We start from the raw sequence: 18,430 nt of genomic DNA, 5'->3' as shown, positions 1-18,430 counted from the left end.
GCATTGGAAGAAAGCAACGTGAGGCCATGGCACCTGAATGCACTGTTTCTGTTCAGCAGGAGGGCTGGATACAATGACGTTATGTTTGGGTACTGTTGTTGTGGTATCGCCTTGGTCCTCTGATCACCGTTAATCAACGGCTCCATGGGAACGCCTACCTTTCTCTATTGTCGCCGACCAAGTACACCCCTTCATGATGATAGTGTATCCTAACAACTCCGGCGTCTATCAACAGCGCGCCATTTCACAATTACTAACTGGTTTCAGGAACACTATAGTGAATTCTCCCTCCTCCCAATACCTCCCAACTCAGCCGATTTCAACGCAAAGGTTGGCAAAGGACTTTTGACGATACGATCATCCCCCTGTCAATGCGCGGGCAGTACTGGACACATTGTGCAACGCATGTGTAGCACTATCACAGGGCACCCCGCAATACCTTGTGGAGTCCATGCCAAGACATGTACGTACTGTATTACGGGCCCCCAAATGGTACAAGGTAGGTGTTGCTAATGCAAAGCCAGCTCAAGTGTGTATTGAAGAAATACTCAGTTTACGTTATGGAATGCATTTTACTTCTTCGAACTTAACAGATAGTATCCAATAAAATAAAAATAATTATCAAAGTTATTCAAGCAAATAGTTCATTCGTGTAGCCATCTTGTTTTCATTACTTTTTTTCCATATCCGAATGGAATAATGGATGGATGTGTGTATTTTAAACATATATAATGAACACACCAAAGTTGCGAATCAAATATCTTTATTTTCACATAAAGGCGGGAAAAACAATTAATCCCCATGAATAATCTTTTTGTTTTTATATCTGTTCTATCACAAGACAAAACAGTGACTAAAGTATAAAAGTATGCGTACCTAAAGGATAGTAATTCACAGCACTATACATGAAACACATAAATCCCATATACATTTGTGCCAAACAGTAGAGTTTGTTCTGTGGTCTTTGTTCTGTAATGAGTTGAGCTTAGATTATATCCAGATATATTTACAGCAGGGTCTTGAGCTTATTGTGATCTTTAAGGCAAAAATAAGGCTATAGATACACGATCTGTTTATTAGTTAGCTAATACCTTGATTAGTGAATGAGCAATTAGTCTGGTGGTGGTATAGAAATGCAATTTAAGAGGTACTTATTTTATTTTTACACGCTAACTAGAAAAGAAATATTTCTTTTAAAATTTTATTTAATAATTAATAACATTAACGTCGACTTATTATTGAAAAAGAAATTCTAGGAGCCTTCTAGCTGGGTACCGTGCAGTTGATCTTTTTTTGTCAATTTGTATGAAATCGATATGCACCTTTAAAAAATGATTTCGATTTCTTTATCCAAACATAAACTTAAATAGAACAATTTTTGGGAATCTGTAAACACGTTTTATTTATTTTCTTTTTAAGCATTCTCATTCGGAACTATTTGTAGTAACACTTTGCTACCATGATCTTAAACTAAGTTATTTCTTAACTATTATATATATTAATACGATTCACTAATTCGGTAGCACACTTAACTGAACGAGAACGAATTGCACTATCTGATCGCATATTTCCAATTTCAGTAAAAGAAATCTCTGTTATCAGGAACTCTGTTCAACAGAAAACAGGAATAAGAGTTCGTAATATGGCAATACGAGTATATGTCTAAAAGGCCTTAGGCTTATTCATTTGCTTTAGATTGTGCCAAGGCAGATAAGGTCAAGAGGCGTCGTGTATGAAGTGTCTGTGCTCGGCATGCCTTTCTGCTAGATGAAAAACCTGAGTTTACGGAGGTGAAACCCTAAAACCATCCATCTAGAACCGCTAATTCAACCAAGATGTAAAAAACAGTTCATAAAATTTCTTCCTCTCATGACAGAACCCCAAACTTGGCCTTTTCCATACTAAAAGAACACAGAACTATCCGTTAGGGCAAACTTTAGACATCCATCTAAATCGATAATGGAAGAATTCACCTTGGCGGTGTGATTTTAATCAATAAATTCTTACCCTCCTATTCCAGTTATGTTTCTTCTGGACATTCTAGTGTGTTCTCGCGAATAGACTGGTGAATAGTGTTACTGTTTTCCTATAAAGAACCATGTGGATATGACCTGGATTTGATTCTCCTCTCAGTCATGATTTTTCCCGTATCTAAGGCTACAATCAAATTTATGGCCTTCTTCATAAGGGAAATTGTAAAAGATCCATAACTGCTTCATGAGATGAATTTTTATCGACTCCTGAAACACCACAACAGGTTAATGGATATCAGGAGAGGTTGGCCTTGATGTAAACTTGAGTTTTTCATCCTGAAAATAAGGGTATTAGTCACAGAATACAGACATGAACTACCAATGCCTGGTGACCTTGGTACAAAAATCTAAAAATCCCAAACTCTCTTTCCTATTTTCTCAGTAACCAACAGTTTCATCTTTAAATGGTAAAGACTGAAAAAAATTTAATTAATAAATAAAACGAACTTCAACATAAACTTTTCTATTACTCCATTACGTTATATTCATTAATTCAAATTACAAATGAACAGTTAATAGGAAAGACATGAACTTCAAAGTATCTATACACATTAAACAGTCTACTTCAAACTGTTTTATGGTCTTTTACAGATTTACTCGCTTAAGTTCAAAGTATTTTTTAAGAAATGTTTTCATGGACCGTATTCTAATAGAAATCACGCAGAACACGCAAAATATAATTCATAATGTGTTCATTATCGGCATTTAAATATACATATAAACAGTATTGCACTATAATAGACAAGGAAATGAAGTTTAGTACAGAATGCAGAGCCTACAGTTGCATGAGAATAATATAGAAGGTGGTTGTGTGCGGGTGTTATTGAGAGAGACTATTGCTAAGGGATAACAAATAAATCGCCATTTTATCTCGAGGAAAAATTTATTCTTACGATTTCATTAAACTAGATTCTACAAAAACAATTTTGAAACCTTTTAAGTGTTAGCAATATTCCTTTCAAAAATAGTGGGCCAAAAGTCGGGAAATATGTTTAAAGTTAAAAATAGAAATATTAAAAAAAAACATTTATAAATTTAGTGTATCTATTGTTTGTTCATTTCTTTTAAGTTTTCTGACAATAACCTCAGGGGCTCACATCTGGTGAGTATGGGTTTGGCACACACCCAGAGTCCTGAGCTGGATATCATCATTCTTCTCTCTTTCTTAGTGATTTCCTTTTACTTCTGACTCTTGTTTTCTCTCTCTCTCTCTCTCTCTCTCTCTCTCTCTCTCTCTCAGGGTACCTCAGAATTTTTTTTTTTTTTTTTTGGCTGGTGCAGCAAAAGCCTCAGCCTTCCTTGCACCATATGATTAATAATAATAATTATAATAACTGATTGACATAGCGATTCTCAACACTACCATGGAGTGATTTGCTTTTAATTGGTGGTCATTCTGGGGTAGCTGCTGTTTTGTAATTTTATTTTAATTGTGTTGATTCATAATTGGTGAATTTTTGCCTTATTGGTTTATGACTTTGCTGGGCTGGCTTCCAAACCGGACACTTCCTATTGCTAATTCAAATACAGTTATTCAGAATATGTAAAATTTGGATTATTAGGGCTTCTTACTATAATGTTTAACTAAATACATTGATAATCCTTTCAAGATCTTGATCCTTCCTGGAATCAGCTATTTCGGGGTCAACTTAAACAATTTTACCATGTGCTTATTTCTGATTTGGGAGCTTCGCTGCTTGTAAAATTTTAAACATTTATAATATAAATTTTACCTATTGTAGTTTTTTTTTTTTTTTTTTCCTTCTTCTGGGATATTAGTTCAATTTTTCCCCTTACTTTTGCTGCCTCCTCGTGGCTAGGGACGAGAGCGGGGGATCGGGGCGCCTCTTTGCCCTCGGTCCCCTGCTGCTAAAGCCAGGTGCCGGCAATACATACAACATTACCAACACATAACTCCACACTAGTAACATATTGCTATCTTATTTCTTTCTTCTTCTTTTTTTTTTTTTTTTTGACAAATTGCCTTATTAATACTGCGGATATAGGGGAAACCCTGGTGGCCGCAATTAACTTAACATGAACACTTGAACACACACTTGAACTACCAATGTACAGAACACACATGAGGAAAAAATTAGAAAGTACACGAACCTGAGACATGAGGTCAAGGAGATGTGGCATATGCAAGAAGTAACGACCATCCCGATCATCGTGTCAACCACCGGTATGGTGCCAAAGACCCTACATAGCAGCCTAGCAGCAATAGGTCTCCCAGAGAACACCTACAACGAATTCCAGCAAGTCTCAATCAGGACCTGAACACCTGTAGGATAGTCAGAGAGTTCCTCGACCAACAGTAACACCAGACATAACAACCACCCTGTGTACTTGGTAGCAGTACCCGTCACGGAGTGGAATTCTCCAATCAGGGAGAAATAATATAAGAGCAACAACAATAACAATAATAATAATGAGTTCCATAACCATGCTAGCAACCGAAGGAAAAAAATTCAAATAATTAAGTAGCGTGCAAAATTCTCATGAGATTAAAAAAGTTTTTAAAATTTAAAATTTAGCATCTCGAATTAATGATTGAGTTAATGGTACAAAAAAGAACGGTTATTAAATTTCACGAACAAATCTCAAAATTCAACCTTTAATTAACGAAGTTGTTCCTGACAACAGATTTGAATTTGAAGAAACATTCAAAGGAAGATGAAAAGAATAGCCTGGAGTGGTTGATCAAATTCGGTGGCTGGTAAATTTCAAATTGTGTACTCAAATTAAATGGGCGAGTGAACCGTAATAACTGTGTTTATTATGCTTTAGAGAATCCATACTAGCAATATCAAAGGAATTTAATGCACTAGGAATAACTGTGTAGGCAGGAATTTGGTAAGGAGTGTTGCTGGACCTCTCCATTCTGCTAACACTGGTGAGTTTTCTGGACGTATAAATAATGTCGCTCAGTAATTGCTAATATCACGAAAAGATTTTTAAATGAAACATCCCTAGATATTGGTCAATCTCCAGGTTCCCATCGAATGTCCACCATGTTTGTCTGCGAATACACACACACACACTGAAAAACCTACAATTTTTTCTTTGATGGATATCAAAATATAGTCTATCATGGTAAGCATGGGATCATGATCATTGCAGATTGTCAGCACGCAATTGTCACAGAATGTGAATCATTATCAGTGGACTTATAAGTGTCTGTTTGTCAAAATGCTGCGAAAAATGACGTCATCTATATCTATTTTTATATTGACACTTTATTTTATTTATTAAAATTTGTATTCTATGTAAACTACTTTATGTGCGATGTTCAAATAAACATGTTTCCTGACTTTTGGCCAAGCCTACTGTCAGAAGCACCAGTTTCTCTTGTTCAGAACCGGTTTTGCAAGCTACAAACGCAGACACAGTAATTGGATCTCGGATTGGAAAAAAAAAATTGAAGTTAACAAAATGAAAAGTAAATTTATCAGCAAAATTTAGCCTACATTTTATAGATTGTTGTACGTACAAACAAAATATATACTTTGTATTATATGTTGGACTTACCTCAATGACTCGCATGGTTGAAGGGACATTAATGTCCCTAGAATACTCTCTTTCGGGTGCGACGTTATAAATGAACTACTATATTTTCGGATTTATGCTCGTACACATTCTTGAGAGAAATAATGAATCGAACAGTCAGTTGGAAAAACTGTAATTGAGAATTGTTTTCGAAATTTTTTTCTCTCTAGATTATTGCGATTTTGTTGAGGGAAAAAAAATCTTACACAAAGCATTATTAGCAATCTGATTAAAAATAATATATATATATATTACACCTTCTTCATGATAGGAAATTTATTTCACTTGCACTATACTATTATATCTTTGACTTTTTACATAATTATTTCTGTAATTTATAAATGCAACTTTTTCTATATACAAATTCCCATTGTCTCTCTCTATATAACTACATAAACTAGGCAATAAATACTGAGGCAAATATATCGGCATCTGATAGTTGATATATCTGTAAATCTGTGTGATTAACAATCGAAAAATTTACATTAAAATATTGGAGAACGATACTTGAAGAATGGATATTAAAGATACTTACAAAAGACAAACACTTAAAAAAAATCTTGCCTTTGTTCTTTTAAGACAGGCGTGATATAGTCGATGATCCTGGTTCGGTCTATTCTAATGCGCGATTCTTTCCATGTCCGTACTTCATAATGGCTATGCACTACACTACTATCAGTTGAATAGTTGGAAAAACGGTAGTTTATTCACAAAGAATGAATTTTATTGTTCATTATAATACTGAAAATCAATGTTCCATAAATGGAAAGGCAACTCTCGCAAGCGAAAAATTCAAAGAAATTTCCTTGACTTTGAAGTCCTTACCACTAAGATTACAAGTAAGGCTAACATGTAAAGTCAGCAAAGGTCTTGTCTTTCAATATTCTTTGAATGATGGCGCTTTTCTTCTCAACTGTGGCCAGATTCACAATTAAGTACGTATTCTATGATTTTGTGTATTCCGAACAAACAAGTCTGAGAATGACACTATTAAGAGTTTCCTTATCTGGCCTAGTTTACAGAGTGATTCAAGGTTCGAAAGTAGCTACAACACCAGAAAATGATACCAAATAAAAAGTAATTTTTGTCTCGCTAAAAGTTACACGAATACTGGAGTACTTTCGAGAAGATTATTTAACTTAGAAGATATAAAATAGTCCTTAAATGCTATGACAAATATGACCTACAGTCATATATACGATATTATTTACCAAATCTGCGTTGGAAACAAAAAACGATTCTGTCGAAGTACACAAGATTTCTTAGTAATGTCAAGGTCTTGTGATTTTTTTTTTAATGATGAAATTAAATTTAATAGCTATGATAATCGAAAATGTGAGGAATTTCTCAATAGTGTTAAATATTCCTCTCTGAAGGCCGACTCATAAATATTAATTTCCTGTTACCAAACGACAATATTCTGGCCGACAGGTGTCTTGGTTGAGTAGTCATGTGGAAAAATAATTCGCTGTTAAAAATATTTTCAAGCAAGTCAGCCTATTAATTATTATTCGTTTGATAGTATGAACAGAATTCTGGTGCTAGTGATTTAAAATATAATTAAAATTAAAACTCTGTTATTCAATATAATTTTTATTATTTTAATTTTGATTTATATTTTTAAATTCGAGTAAATAGAAGAAAGAGGGCGCTACTGATCGTGACATTAATATTAATGGACGTCTGCCAATTTATCAGCAAGAAGATGAATAAAAAGTTTGTATAATAAATAAATGTATTTAATTAATAAGTTTGTATAATAAATAAACGTATTTAATTAATAAGTTTGTATTTATAATAATTGGCGAAATCGGATTCTACGAGTTCTGTAATCAAGGTATTTGGTTTTTAAATATAAATTATTTTTAAATTTACAAACCTTTCTCTAATGGCGATATTATTTTAGTAATTGCCTTACGCAATTTACTTTTCAGATTTGAATAGAATACAATTTCAGCTATTTGCTCAGTTTTATTTATTATTTTATTACTCAGTTTTACTCGTATGTTAAAACGTCAGGTGAAAAGAAAATAGTTTAAAAATACAATTATATTACCTAATTTATTGATGTGTGGCTTAAAGCGCTTTTAATTTGAAATTTAATTATTTTCGGTAAGATTACTCTCTGTGAGATATAAAATAGTGATATTGATAAACTATTTCAATATTTGTACTTTTTTAACATAATTTCCTTACATTTATTAATATGTAAGTAATTTTAGTTGGGCAACATCACGTTTACAAAAAAAACAAAAAAAAAAAAAAAAAGACAGTCTATCTTTGAGCAGTAATAATGGGGGGAAAGGGGGAAAGGATATGCCTAACTGGTTCTAAGATTCGAATTTGTTCGTTTATATTTAACTCTTATAACGATTTCTGCATGAAATACACGAAACAACAGCAACTAAAAAAAAATGAGAGATTATCAACATTTACACATTATGACACAAAAAAAATGAATCAATGATAAGCAGTTGACAGAATGCATGATGAAATATTTGTTCAGGATGTATAGAAAACTAATCCCTTCCCACTTCATAAGTGCTGGTAATGTACAAACTTTATATATATTTATATATATATATGACATGTATATATTGTAAGTGCCATGATTTCCGTTGCAATGAAAGCGAAAATTCAATGCAGACTCATTCTCACGATGCTCACAACCAACGGAATATCATACAATTAAAGCTACCAGCGAATCTTTTAAAGCTAAATTGGCAATTATAGTCTCATTAAGCTGTTAGAATTCATTTTACTGAATAACATACCACTACATGAAGGTCAGTTCCAGTGGGCTACACTAGTGACATCTGGTGAGGATGAAACAACTCATTCCAATTCAAGTTATTAAATAATGCTGTAATTTTACATAATGCTTTTCGTTAGCTTTCATACACATAAACTCTAGTTTCCTTTATATAAAGACGAATAAAATATTCTTAATTATTCAGTCTTAATGCATAATATTTTACGCAGTTTAAATCAAATTTTCCACAGTTCAATTTTCGGATACCAGATGTCACTAGCGTAGTGCATTCTTCACATTTGATTAATTTGGCTTTCTTGAACTAATCCGTTTTTGTTTTTTTTTTATCACAAAATACTGAATGCAATTTACGATCAAAGCTAGAATTCCACTAACAATAAATTATATCAGTCTAAAAAAAAATTTAGAGTATTGTAAATAAGATGTAGATAAAATGGACGGATTTTACAATGGACAAATACATATTTGGACGGTTGCACAATAGCTTTTTAACAGTTTTTTTTTGTTTTGTTTTTTTTTTTACGTCACATTTGCAGTAATAAAAGAGTGTTGGGGAAGCGGATGAATCACAGAGGGGAACATTGCAGCTCGAAATGATTGCACGATATAATGTTTATGTGTGTGTCAATGTGTGACGTGTGCGCGCGGGCCCTCGAAAACAGTGTCCCTGTTTGTTGCGGTATTTGCATACAAGGGAGGGTCACACCCGTTATATTTTTTGAATGTATTGAATAAATCAAATCGCGTCGAAGTTTCAATTGGTTCAAGAATACAACAGGGTGGTTTGGTTATCATCCTACAATAAATGTGCGAAGGCTGGACGGCACAGGCTTCGAAGTTCATCACAAAATCACACGCGAAAAAAAGTTTTTTCCTCCCCTCCCCTCCCCCCTCTACAAATGCATCTAGGCTGATGTGTGCATAATGCACGAACAGTTTCTGTTGCTGGTGTAGAGGATCGTGCCTTATTGGTGCACTTTGGAGTCCATAAATTCGGAACAATTTAGCCATCGCACTTTGCTTAGATTAAAGCCATTTTTTTTTTTTTTTTAGCAAAACAAAAGTAGGCAAACTTGGTCCAAGACACACCCAGAATTGGAGTGTTCATATATTAAAACGTTCAAAAGTCTCGTTCTTACAGATTCTTGTCACTAGAAGAAACTATCACAGTTCGAGGATGATGCAGCTTTGTACTAAACACACACACACACACACAGGTGGTTGCGAACACTTCATTGTAGGGCATTGCACTGGACGGAGAACACCAACCACTTCAAAAAAAGGGATCCTCATTTATCGCACTTCCGATAGAAATCCAGGATGTATTCGGTGACGTCATCAGTCCGCGAACAAAGCTGTAGAATAGATGGTGAAAAACAGATTAGAAACAATACATGTTTTAAAAATTTTATCACTAATGATTTCTTACGATACATTATGAAAAAGCTAATTATCTATTGTAAAGATTATAACTCTGAGCTTATGAGAAATTTTATTGACGTTATTTACACCGTGGCCGAGTTAGACATACTCTGGCGAGGTTGGTTTTTCATCCTGAAAAATATGTCTCATCCTTTGCTTCTATGCAAAACGACCAATTTAATTCTTGAATCTAATGGAAGATTTTCTTTATCAAATGACCTTTGGGAACAGGCAAAGGCAAATTACCAATACTAAACAAATAAAAGTTTATTTTCATAAACGAGTTGAAGTTTGCAATCTCAATATTCATACCAGGAATGAAAACAGCGATGTTCGTGACTATTTTCATTCCTGTTATGAATATTGAATTCCATAGAGGTGGGGCGAGCAAAGGGCCAACGGCCGGACTACAGTGAATACGAACAATTTAAAATGAACATTACCACATAGAGATCTTAAAGAAAGTTCACATCGACACCAAAAAAATCTGTAGAGAGCAAAGCATAGATTTTGCTAAATTAAGTCCTCGTGGGCAGGATCATAGGATCAGTGTCCTCCCACACCGGGTGAGAAAGACTTGATTTCTAGTCCCGTCCATGACGTTAGAAATTTTTAACGGTCATTTCCAAAACATGGCTGAGTTATTCGGTCTCAGGCTAGGGTAGCATGGTTTTTTTTCTCCCGGAAACTCGGGTTTTTCGTCCAGCAAACAGAAAATCGACCACAGAATACACGCAATTTATAGACAGCATATACGGAGTAATATGGCCTTAGCCACTGATGCTCCGAAAACCTAACAACAACAAAAACAACAAAAATGCTAAATTAAGGAAAAATAAGTGGACCGCGAGGTTCGGATAGATATGAAATATCGTTATTACACATAAGTTTGACTGTCCGTGCTGTAAGGGACTCAGGAATTTTTCTTAGATGCTTAATATAAATTTTTCGGTTATTTACACTTGCTAAGCAACTCTCACATTACAGCGGACCTACCGTTTGTGGTCTGGTACAAACATGAACATTTAGTTGTGAACCATCTGTCAGCACACAGTATTTGAACCGTTTTTTTTTTTTTGCTTTTAGAAACTATGGGAATGGATGCTTTTGAGGGTGAAATTACGAATAAAGTAGTGGATATAATTCTCTTTTGTATGCTACTTTCCAAAATCTGGCACTCTTGTTTTCATAGTCCATTGGACCTTCTCAGAAAAACAGTGACTCAGCCGGTATATAAGGAAGGCGTATGAGCCACAAAAGTTAGTTGTTCTCATGAGAAGACGTTACTATCGGATGTCACATTGTTGGTCTGTGTATTCGTTCTTTTGCTGACAATCGACATCGTCTATGCTATACTATAGCACAGTGGTTATAACCTCCTTCCTCTCCACACAGGATCAAAAAACCCAGAGTCGAATCGCGTTGATTACGCTAGGAACGTTTATCGGCCTTGTTCAATTCGTGGCTGAGTTAGTCGGTCTCAGACGTGTATAGTAAGTCCTCCCCCTCAGCCCGGAAACTCTTGCCTTTTTCGTCTATCAAAACAAGCAAATCGATCAGGAACAAACGCAATTTATGAACATAATGCACATGGATTTATCAGTTCAGTCCTAGGTGTTGATAACATGACAGTTTTTTTTTTTTTTGTCAGACAGCACCATCCGAAGTCAACCATCAATGATGTTATAGTGAAATGGAAGCCGTGTGATACTAGCACATCCATCAATGTAGAGGCTACAGATGCAGTTCACGAAACGCGAGGATACTTGGAAGAGTAGTATGAAAACCTTGTCAGACATCCCTGAAAACTGTCAGGATCAAAGTAAGGCGCTCCACAGCCTGGATTTTCGTGGGAGAAGGACCTCGTTGGTATAATCACCGTTCTCCTCCTCATAGCAGTTGGATAAGACCAGAGTTAGAGTCCCGTCAATAACTCGAGAAATGTTATGGGTATTTTTCACAACATGGCAGAGTTAATCGGTTTAAGGGGAGGGTAGAATGATTTCTTCTTCCGGATTCTTCTTCCAGCAAACAGAAAATCGATCACAGAATACACGCAATTTACATAACTACGCTGCAATATGGCCTAAGTAGCCGATGCACCTCAAACCCAACAACAACATGAGAGAGCGACGGAACATAAGCCAAACATCACCAATAGCAATCAGCAAACTCGCCTTGAATGGTGCAACAAACGCCGTAATTTGTTCATAGGTTTGCAAAATATTATTTGGAAAAAAACATCTTAAGGAATTATTTTGGTCTGTCTTGAATTTGTGCGTACAACTCAGGCCAATGTCTGAGTTGTACAGCACATCCTATTTAAAAATTTCAGAGTATAGTTTTTCAAAAAAGACAAATTTTCATGATCGACTTTCACTGTTGGTTAATAAAAAAGGTGAAAATCCTGTAGGAAGTTCGGGTGGTAACTGCTAAACAGAGCCCTGTTTAATGAAATAAACAGATTAGTGTTGTTGTCGTTGTTGTTGTTGTTGCAGGGTTTTAGGCGCAGCGACTTAGACGATATCGTGCCGTATATATTGTCTGTAGTTGCTCGAGTTCTCCAGTCGATTTGCCTCTTAGCTGGATGAAAAACTTGAGTTTCCAAGAGAAAAAGCCAGACTGTCCTCGTCTGAGACCACTAGCTCAGTCACATTGTGAAAAAAGCCTATAAAAATTCCTCGCACCAGAATGCCAACGTTGATTATATATAATAATGATAGCCATAGAAATTATAATTCTCGCAGAAGAGATGATGGACATAGTGCAATCCAATGGAACCACGGATCGTGTCATGAGTACATTTCTTTCAGCTGAAAAAAAAAAAAAAATGAAATCAGCTATGCTCCTGTGGACGCATATCGTGCTTTCAGAATTTACCAAAATCAGATAACTGAATCTGTATTCATAGCTCTGTATTCTTGTACGCTACACCTGATTTAGTGATAACAAAGCTAGTGGGCGGTAAAGAATGTCATTCAACTCTTGTTAGAAAATCTCAGAAAAAGATGAGCGATACTTGGATGGGAAAATCAACGCGGGATCTATAAACAGATGGTAGTTCGGTGTTGATAGCAAGCGCTTAAGGAAGGACTGCTGTTTGCCTCGCGCTATCTCTAGTACCAAGGTTATATACTCTAGACGTACGGGTTTTCCAGAGAAGGATGGCAACAGATTAGCATCTGACTTCATCAGTTACCCGCATGTCATCTAAGCAGATTGCCTTCGGTGATCCATCATGCAAGGAAGGTCAGAGATCTTTCTTGATTAATATATCCACTCTAATTGTGAATCTGCTAGAGAAAAAACATTACCAACTGTTTTATTTAATAGAATTACTTCTTGATTAGCTTGTATATTTAGTCAGAGTACTTTCGTACAAATTTGTCACATATTAGAATTTTTAGTGCTGATTAATGACGATTGGCTTGGTGTGCATTGCAATTGCTATCTGGTGCTTTCGTTGAATTTCAAGGGGATGGTCAAGGTGATGGATGGATCACTTCGCGTAGCCGAATAAAGAAGAGAACAATGCAAGAACCTCGGAATGTCAACAGCTAAGTCGAGGTTTTAATTAATTTGTATTCTCTTATTAATTCAATGTCAACTGAAAGGTGGTGTTTGTTTCGGGAAAAGAGAAAAAATCCACGCCTTGAGAAAGCAAATTATAGGACTGATGATTCACTAAAGTCCTAAATCTTTACTTGAGGTTGAAAAGGAAATCCCGACAAGAAATGTACGTATGCGCATTGTACGCACGCACAGAAATGCCCTTCCCGGTGTCCCCCTAAGACTTAGAGGAACTGTTGTATCACGTTCTAAGAACGTGATGCAATAGTTCAGGATGTCGATACATTCAAATCAAGCTTCTTTCGGACACTAGATGTCACTACTGAAGCGCTTCCTTTAGGACATAGAGTGCACTTTCGCATTTAATTAATTTGGTTTACTTGTACTTAACCGCTTTCATTTATTGTAAATTAGAAGGAACAGAATTCCTCATAAAAGCAGAATTGAGGAAAGAGTGTTAGCGATAACTTATATCCATCTACATTTTTCCTACAGGCATTTATATGCAGGAAACTTTCTTACTGTTATTTTTTCCTTTTCTTTCGTTTGAGTTCTACTGAAAGTGTCTACGCGGAAGAACGTGTTGCTTTGCATGAAAATTGTCTGAGTATGTGTAAAAGTGGTCGCACTTTTTTCCTATCTCAGGGTGTGGTTTGTAAGTTATCAGCAGACTAGGTTGGCAATTTTAATAAAGTGATGAAATGTTTTCACTGATGAAAATATCTATTGTTTCGATTCTGATTGTTCTCGCTGGTTGCACAGCTGAAAAGACTTCAGTTCGAATCCCATCAATGACGCGAGGAATTTTTATTTATTATTTTCACAACGTGGCCGAGTTAGTCGGTCTCAAACGTACGGAGTATAATTTCTTCTCCTGTAAATTTTGTTTTTTTTTTTCTTCTAGAAACAGAAAATTCGACCATTGTCTGTGCATTAAACTGTAAGGGATTTCGAAAACAAACAGATCACCTTTAAAACATCAGATAAAATACAACTGGTACGTACCTGCGTTGGACTGCTGAGATCGGCAGAACCCACACGGAATTGATAGGAACTATGGGAATACACACCTACAGGCAGTTTCCACATGCGGAGAGAATTCTAGAAAGAGTAACGAATTTAAATATAGTATAGATGAAGGTTGACCAATAAAAGTAATGAACAATAAAGCATGAATATCACAATTACCTCTGCAGTGGGGAGTTGGCTAACTTCTGATGACATCGTTGGATGATTACCAGAAGTCAATGGACAAGTCACTATTTGACTATGGGAGCCACAGTATACAATGGATACTGCTCTCTGCAGGCTAAAATAATAAAAACAAAAAAATAAGCATTAAAAATATATACCCCAAATTCAATATTTATTTTGATTTTACGATTTTCCCTAACAAATATTTTCAACTGCTTATTGCAACTTATTACGGCTATGTTCTGTGGCCAAACAAAATTATAAAATAGGAAATACGTACACAAATTCGAGAGTGACGTTTTCTAGGACCATGTACTTGGACAGAGGAACGGTACATGAGTATTGGTTATCATCCACTCGACAATAGCGATGGTCAATTGTGACGTTGAATTCTGTTATCCTTAAAGACTCTACCACACTAGATATATCTGCAATGGGAAAACGAAGAAATTACAGTATAAAATATGAAAAATTAAACGTGCTGTAGTCACTGTTGTATCCAGTTAAGATTACTCCATCAAGGAGGTGCCAACGGGTACCTTCCTACTAAGCAAATATTTAAAAAAAAATCAAACTTCCTGAAATAATTTTAATATTAGCAAAACACGAGCAATCACTTCGAGTTAATAAACGAAACTCAATAGCTCTTACAAAGAGCATATGCTGAACCGTACGATGGACAGAACGATTTACTTCTTGGACTAATATTATTAGCGGAGTCTCTCAGAGTTCACTGTAGGCTCCATGCTGTTATCTGTATTTATTAACGATATTGCTGAAGGCGTAAGCTTAAGTACAAGTTTGAAGAGAATACAAAGATGGGCGGGGTAATTAATGACACTGCAACAAGATCTAGGAAAATTAGGCAGAAGGGCTGAGAAGTGCCAGTTAAGTTTTATTCCAGCGGCAGTAATCCCAGAAAAACATCCCAATTGTGTGGTACCACATTTAGGGTAGTGGAGAATGAAAAATACCTGGGTGTAATTATACAGTCCAACATGAAGTTCCTGAGCGGTGCAAAAAAAGCTGCTAGGACAGCTCATGGGGTTCTGTCAATGATAGAGAAATTTTGTCAGCAGGGACAGGAGGCGAATATCCCGTTGTACAAGGCAGTTATCAGGCCACATCTTGAGTACTGCATGTGGGTCTGGAGGTCTCATTTTAGGAAGGATGTAGATTGTTGGAACGGATGCAGAGATGAGGAAGATTAGTCAAGGGGACCAAAGGGTACTCTACCAGATAAGGGCTTTAGTTCCGCAAATTGCTACGTCTGAAACTAATTAAGGTTTTGTAAGCTTGCTTTCATGCAATATTTGCCAGTAATAATATCAGTCCTCTATATTGCTGTCTAGATGGGGTACTTGGCTTGAAGCTGCTTCAATTCATCATTAGATGTTAACGAAACTGTTTTTCGTTAACATCTAATGATGAATTCTTTCATCATTATCTAATTCATCTAATGATGTTAACGAAATGGTTTTTCACTTTTATAGGATGATGCTGTTTGCATTGGCATGCTCAAACACAATACCAAATTCAAACGTCCACCAAAATCGAACTATTATTCATACTTCTTTTACCTGTTTAGACAATGGTATGAAAAGTCTTGAGGCATGTACTACTCCTCAATATGATCTACATGATCTGTTAGTTGCTATGGGCACTATTCACAACAATCTACGATCATCATCAGGCGAATCATCACCATCATCAGCAAGTGAATCATCATCAGCAGGTGAATCATCATCATCAGCCATTTTCAACCCACTGCAGGATGAGGGCCTCTCCAGTAACTTTCCAGTTCCTCTCCATTGAATGCATACAGCAGGTGAATATGGACTAAATTGCAAGAAAGGATTGTGGGGGGTGACTTCAAACAGTTGTTTCCAGAAAGTGTAGTTATCCAGTATAAGAAGGTCACGGATGGAGGTCTTCCTTTTGGTGTATCCTCCTGTGTTGGCGTCATGCTACAAATGCTATTAGATCATATCTATTAATATTGAGAGATGTTTCTTTGCTTACTATTTGCATCTCATCATTCTGAAAGATACAGACAACTTCTCTTGTGAAAACTTAAAAATTTGTGGTGTGTTACTGTGATGCTAACGTGCGAATCCATTTTAATAATTTTTGAAAAATAACTATTTTCTTGAAAAACACGCTAACTTATTAAATATATTTTGGCATTTTAATGCATATTTATCTCCTTTATGGAGCTTAGCTGCATACATAAGTCTTGATGTTTGATGGATATAAATCCTTTCTGTAGTTGTAATGGATTGAATGCATACAAGGAACTGCTAACTAGTGTTAATAAATGATTTCTCTCAAAGATTGGATTTATAGGTATAATCACCGATTCATTTCTGACAAAAAAAGGTCAGTCTTAGAAAATTCCACTTTAGGCGATTAGATTATCGAAGCGGGTGTCGTTTCTAAATAGTTTGTTCCTAATTAACTAAAATTTGAAAACTACTAGTCAAGTTTCAGTGAACAACATCCACGTTTCCCTACCTTTCTCGATTTGTGGCTTTGGTGATTGTCCTCTCTCAAAATCCTGTTCATCTAAAGCAGCCGATCTTTGAATTCTCTGAACGAACTTCTTTAACAAAGATGTCCTCCCTCTTACTTCTCCTGTTGGCGTATGGTTGGAATTTTGCTGTCCAGTAGAATGTTCTTTATGGCTACTGTTGTGCGTTGTTTGATCTGACGTTGAATTCATGGAGATGGTGGCGTCATCTCCACTGGTCGGGGACCTCACGTTTGAGCTGTAGTCATTGGCTTGTTCTGTTTCTACGAACGCTTTTAATTTCGTTACGTTTGTGCTGTCCGAAGCAGCATTCTCGGAGGACTGAGTCATGGGCTGAAAGACTTTCCTGCCTGCGGAAGGAGAGGAAGGGGAAATATTCTAAATTATTTTTTCCCTTTTCAAAATTCTGCAACTAAATATATTAAAGTTCTCTTTCTTATATCCAAACGCCCATAATATTTTTTCCAAAAAATTAATTTAATGCAAAAACACTGGGTTTTTCTATTACAGAAATCTTTTAAGTATCATTGAGAAAAACATGTATTTTATAATTTTACTCTCAGTTCAATAAATGTAGCAGAAGGACTATTTTAGCAATTTCCTTCTAAAACTCTGAACTTGTTTCGAGTTTTCCAAAGCTACAGGAGTGTTTGTATCCAGGACTGTAGGAGGCTTTATGAGAAGGGTCTCTGTGTACGACTAGCAGCTGTCTGTGTTCCCTTGACAAAGACGTTTGAGGTGCCAGCAGCATGCTAACTGAGCCCAGAAGGACCATGGTGTTTTTCACTAATGAGTTTGATTTTCAACGCACTTTCATTTAGAGGATTTAGAGAATTAAATTCCATCCTCTTAACATCGAGAAAAAGAGATAACATTTGAAAGTATTGGTTTAGCGAAAGGATCGGGATTTCTCTCAATTACTGATCATATATCGATGGGTTCGTGCACAAAACTTTCAGGCTGAAAGTTCTTCGAGATATCTAGATGAAATCTTTGTCCAAATATTAGTCCTTTGCAAGAGAGATTGGTTCAGACTTTTTTAATGGACGATAATGCATAATTTCTCAGAGCTCTCCTAATGAATCAGTCTCTTCAGTGGAAAAGTGAAGCCCGTATGAAATGGCCAACCATATTGCAGACTTCGATTTAGTAGAGCATACTGGGAGAGTTGCCAGTAACAGCCTAGCCACGCAGGAGAGTTGCCAGTAACAGCCTATCCCTTTCCCTACCTCCTGGAAGTTTCACTGAACTGTCATCAACCTCTCCTTAAGAATAAGAATTAATAACTACAGCAATAATTAACTTTATTACCTATCATTTGTTACGTTATAAAAAACTCGTTCCCAACGTGAGGAGTCG

The 18,430-nt window shown here is 35.9% G+C and overlaps 1 protein-coding gene across 4 annotated transcripts in view; it reads right to left on the bottom strand.

The window, feature by feature from the left end:
* Window positions 1–8,866: 8,866 nt before the first annotated feature.
* The window catches only part of LOC150079838 (myelin regulatory factor-like), a 138,031-nt gene continuing 128,467 nt past the window's right edge, over window positions 8,867–18,430 (bottom strand). For all 4 annotated transcript variants that reach the window (XM_090382687.1, XM_090382688.1, XM_090382689.1 and 1 more), the window contains 5 exons: window positions 17,056–17,421; window positions 14,822–14,969; window positions 14,536–14,656; window positions 14,353–14,448; window positions 8,867–9,710 (listed from right to left, as the gene is read on the bottom strand). In XM_090382687.1, the coding sequence (XP_090238813.1) occupies window positions 9,645–9,710; window positions 14,353–14,448; window positions 14,536–14,656; window positions 14,822–14,969; window positions 17,056–17,421 (797 nt within the window). In that variant the 3' untranslated portion in view covers window positions 8,867–9,644. The remainder of the gene's footprint in view (window positions 9,711–14,352; window positions 14,449–14,535; window positions 14,657–14,821; window positions 14,970–17,055; window positions 17,422–18,430) is intronic.

This window comes from Mastigoproctus giganteus, chromosome 10, assembly GCF_048544385.1.
Source record: "Mastigoproctus giganteus isolate SK-2022 chromosome 10, ASM4854438v1, whole genome shotgun sequence".
Classification (NCBI taxonomy): Eukaryota; Metazoa; Arthropoda; class Arachnida; order Uropygi; family Thelyphonidae; genus Mastigoproctus; species Mastigoproctus giganteus.
The sequence above is the reverse complement of the archived record's forward strand: the minus strand, read 5'-3'. Positions and strand labels throughout refer to the sequence as shown.